General features: G+C 41.6%; 1 protein-coding gene across 1 annotated transcript; it reads left to right on the plus strand.

The window, feature by feature from the left end:
* The first annotated feature begins 1,303 nt into the window (after positions 1–1,303).
* On the plus strand, positions 1,304–2,387 carry LOC148923308 (uncharacterized). The gene is made up of 2 exons (XM_089061456.1): positions 1,304–1,943; positions 2,314–2,387. The coding sequence occupies exons 1-2, from the start codon at positions 1,304–1,306 to the stop codon at positions 2,385–2,387; spliced, it is 714 nt and encodes a 237-aa protein (XP_088917582.1).
* The last annotated feature ends 1,881 nt before the right edge of the window (positions 2,388–4,268 follow it).

A 4,268-nucleotide genomic window follows, 5' to 3' on the forward strand; every position in this document is an offset into this window, starting at 1 on the left:
ATGCCCGAACCATGGTTTTGGAATAGACCATCAGGTAGGAATCCTTTATAATGGGTTTAACGAAAAAATCTCTAGTTTGTTGGATTCGGGGGCGAATGGGGGATTCTTGAGGAAATGAGGAATTGCTGCTATGGAGGTAATAGAGGAATTAGCCACAAACAGTCGAGGTTGGTCCAAGGAAAAACACAGAGCTGAAAGGCTAGATGCAGTGAAGAAACCATGTGGGAATGAGACATCCCAAGAATTGGCATTCATCAGAGCAAGACTTGAAAAATTAGAAGCTCCAGGCAAAGAGGAGAATGTCATCAAAGATGTCAAATATGTCCAAAATGGGGGTGATCCCAACAGGCTTTATAATAATAATTATCGCCCTAATCAGGGGGGGGTGGTAATTTTAATAATTACTCCCTCCGTCCACGAATAAGAGTCCCGTTTACTTTTTTGCACTTGTTTTGTAAAAATGATAATAAATAGTTAAAGTGGAGAAATGATAAAGTAAGATAGAGAATAATGTAGACAAGACTCTTATTTACATTATTCTCTATCTTACTTTATCATTTCTCCACTTTAACTATTTATAGTCATTTTTACAAAACAAGTGCGAAAAAGTGAACGGGACTCTTATTCGTGGACGGAGGGAGTATAATGGAAATCACCCACATCCACATGTATCTCATGCTAATAATCATAATTTTTTCCAATCTCATAGGCAAAGAGAAAGGAGTGGAACCACATACCAAAGAAGACAAATATGAGGCTGGCATCCAAAAGATCTTGGAGCTAATGTTAGAGGATAGAAAGAACAACGAGACCAAGATAGGAGTTGTAGAGGAAAGACTTACCAAACTTGAATCTGGGTTAAACACTGTTGTCTCCACTGTGTCCATCATTATGTTACAAATGGATCAATTCCAAAATAAGGTAGTGGAGGATAAAGGCAAGGCTGTTGCCAAGGTTGTCGGTACCAACAAGGATGAAGCCAGCACCTCCGGAACGAGTTTTAGGGACTGTCCGACACCCAGCGGACCACCGCATACGTTGCAGCGGGCCGCCACTAGGGCACAGTTTGGATCCTGCCCGACGCCTGGCGGACCGCCGCAAATCCCGCAGCGGCCCGCCACTGACGAGGCAGAGGCGCCCGCCAAGAAGGAACTCGTGCGGCACAATGGGATTGTACTCCCCTTCCAGCCGAGGAAGATTCCGACAATTCTTAAATATGTTTTGTAAATGTCATACTAACCTCCCTCTTGTTGATGCATTGCAGGAAAGATCTAGGTATGCCAAGCTCTTGAGAGAGGCGGTGATGAAGAAACAAAAGCTCCAGAAATCTTATCTAAAACTACCTCTTCACTGTAGTGATATCATCCAAAAGCAAAGGACTGTCAAGCAGAGGGACCCTGACCAATTCATCATTCGCTGTTCCATTGGGAATGGTAAGGTAGACAAGGCTCTTTGTGATCTTGGAGCTAGCGTCAACATAATGCCATTGGAGTACTACGAGAAGCTTAACATCGGGCCGCTCAAATCCACAGATACCTGCTTAAGGATGGCCGATAACACTGCGGTAAATGCGGTAGGGGTAATTGAGGATGTGTTAGTTAAGGTTGATGACTTCATATTCCCTGCCGATTTCTTTGTTTTAGACATGAAAGTTGATAAACAAGTTCCTCTAATTTTAGGCAGAAATTTTCTAGCCACATGCAAAGCTCTTATTGATGTAGGTAGAGGAGAAATCACGATAAGTGACCATGGAGGAAAGTCGACCTACAACATCGAAAGCGCGATGCTTAAGTATGAAGAGGCGAAACAAGCTAAGATGGAGCATGATTGCAGGGAGGTCATGGTGACCGATTTGTCTAAGCCTTATGATCCATTTGGAGGGGAAGATCTTTCTAACTCTACTATTTTCATTGTTAACACTTTACCTCAAGCTCCTAAAAAGGGCGAGCCTAATCCTACTAAGCCTACCTTGCAGGAAAAGCCCAAGAGAAAGAAGAGGAAGAAGACTCCATCTCACGATGACCCCGAAATCTACGTAATCAAAACCTCGAATGGAAAATTCAAATGGTGGAAGAAAGTTTTCAACAAGTTGGTTCCATTTGCGGTGGCAGAGACTAAGATTGTTGGTACAAAGGCATTCCAAAGGAATCGTCACGATGGGGGATAACTCATGAGCTTCAAAGAACGTCAAGCTAAAGACGAAAAATAAGCGCTTGTTGGGAGGCAATCCAACCTTGTTTTTGACAATTTTTGCTTTAAGTTAAGTAATTTTTGGTTTTAGTTTAATTTTGTGCATTGAAATTTTTTTCGCAGGCTCTGACCTCTCCGCGGCAACCGCCGCATGTGCTGCGGCGGTCCGCCACCTGCACGCTGGAACATTCTGTTGACACGCGGCGACCGCCGGACATGCTGCGGCGGGCCGCCGCCTGGGCGTATTTCTCCAGCGCGATTTTTTCAAAGTTTCTCAACTTTCGCCCGGTCAAGCCTCGACGCAAGGATTTTCAAGGTACGTTTTTTTTCAGTAGTTCACTCACGTCCCTACCGACTCTGCAAACTTATTTTACACTTTGTTGTAAATAAGTTTGGGGGGATGAAGTGGTGGACCGTGAGTTTATGATTTTTCTTTTTGTTTTAAGTTTTTTTTGTTTTTGTTTTTCAAAACCCCGTAGGTGAATTTTGTGTTCTAAAAATGTTTTCTTGAATCCATGTCGTGAACTTAACATGAAGAACTTAGAAACACGCATGCTTAGGGACACACTTTAGATCGAGTTGCCGATGATATTACATTCCATCTAATGTTTAAGTGTGGCTTAACGTTTTGATTTGATGGTTTGGTAAAAGGTGCATAATTAGTGAATTGCTTGTTCGCCTTGAATCATGCTTATACCTTGTGAGGATTTGAGCCAAAAATTTATTCTTGTGTGATTTATCTGCATGCATGTATATGTTTCTAGAACTTGCTCCTAGTCTTGCCTAAGTTTACATAGTGTTTAAGTCGATTTAGGAGGATGATTGGCCATCTTATCTTAGCCTACTTTTATCTAAAAACCATGACCCTCTAAAAAATTTTTATATTCAAAATTTTTTCCTTCGGAGCCAAGTTTGCGCCTTTAAGCCTTTTCTTTGGAAGCCAAAATTATGGAGACAATGCCTTGGGTTAGTTAGTCATTACTATCTTATTTTGTAAAGGAATTGGAGAGATAAGGGGGAAAAATATAAAAGTAGTGTGCTTAATGTAAAGAAAGTACAAGTTGTGAAGTTGAGAAAAATTCCAAGTATGTGTTTGATCTTAGAAAAGAAAAGAAAGGATGTGTAAGAAAGAAAAAAAAATGTGAAAGGTTGTGAAAAGAAGAAGAAAATCAAAGGATTGGAAAGTGAGTTGAAGGAGAAAAATAAATGAAGTGTTAAAAGTGCCTTGGGTTAGAAAAGTGGAGTTATCTTTACTCTACTTGGGATATTTTTATTTTTAGTCACTTTTTAGCCAAATATTCCTCACCTACCAAAGAGCCTACATTACAACCAAAGATAAAGACCTTTCGGTCTTTTGAAGCTTAATCACATTTAGTAGAGGAGGGAGTAGACTTTGAGCAAGCCTATGGTAAACTTTGCATGATGCATGATTTGAGTGCTTATGTACACATTACCCTTATACACTTTGAGAGTGAGAGAACACTTCCCATCTTTGGAAGTTTGCCACATGTGAGGGCTTGAATTCAAGGTGTTCCACGAGTTAGTAATGAAAGTGCACTAATAAGCCATGCTTGATTTGATTGTGTTAATACATGTTTAAATTGTTCTTCCATCTTTTGAGGCAATTATGACGTCTAGTCCTTGTGCATTGCGTGCGTCTATTTGGTGACTTTATTGTTTTGTTTGAGGACAAACAAAAATGTAAGTTTGGGGGAGTTGATACGCTCGGATTTTGCACTGTTTTAAGGCCATTATTTGGTCCGTTTTTTATGTCAAAGTCACTCTACACGTCCATTATTTGCATATTTTGTCTATTTTGGTATTTTGACGTGTTTTGTGAGAAATGTGCATAATTGAGCCAAAAAAGGGAGTCAAAACGCCAAGTTTGGAAATCTTGAGTAAGACAACGACCGCCGCGAATGTGTGCGGCGACCGCCGGCGCCCGGCGGGCAGATCAACGCAGCGGTCCACCTCGGAAAAATGTGCTTGGAAGAGAAGTCTCGTCCGGCGACCGCCGAAAGATGTGCGGCGGTCCACCGCCGAGGGAACAGACTCTCTGGACTCCAACGCAGCGACCG

Source organism: Salvia hispanica, chromosome 6 (assembly GCF_029641045.1).
Source record: "Salvia hispanica isolate PSC_SH4W2 chromosome 6, Shi_PSC_v1, whole genome shotgun sequence".
In the NCBI taxonomy this organism is placed as follows: domain Eukaryota; kingdom Viridiplantae; phylum Streptophyta; class Magnoliopsida; order Lamiales; family Lamiaceae; genus Salvia; species Salvia hispanica.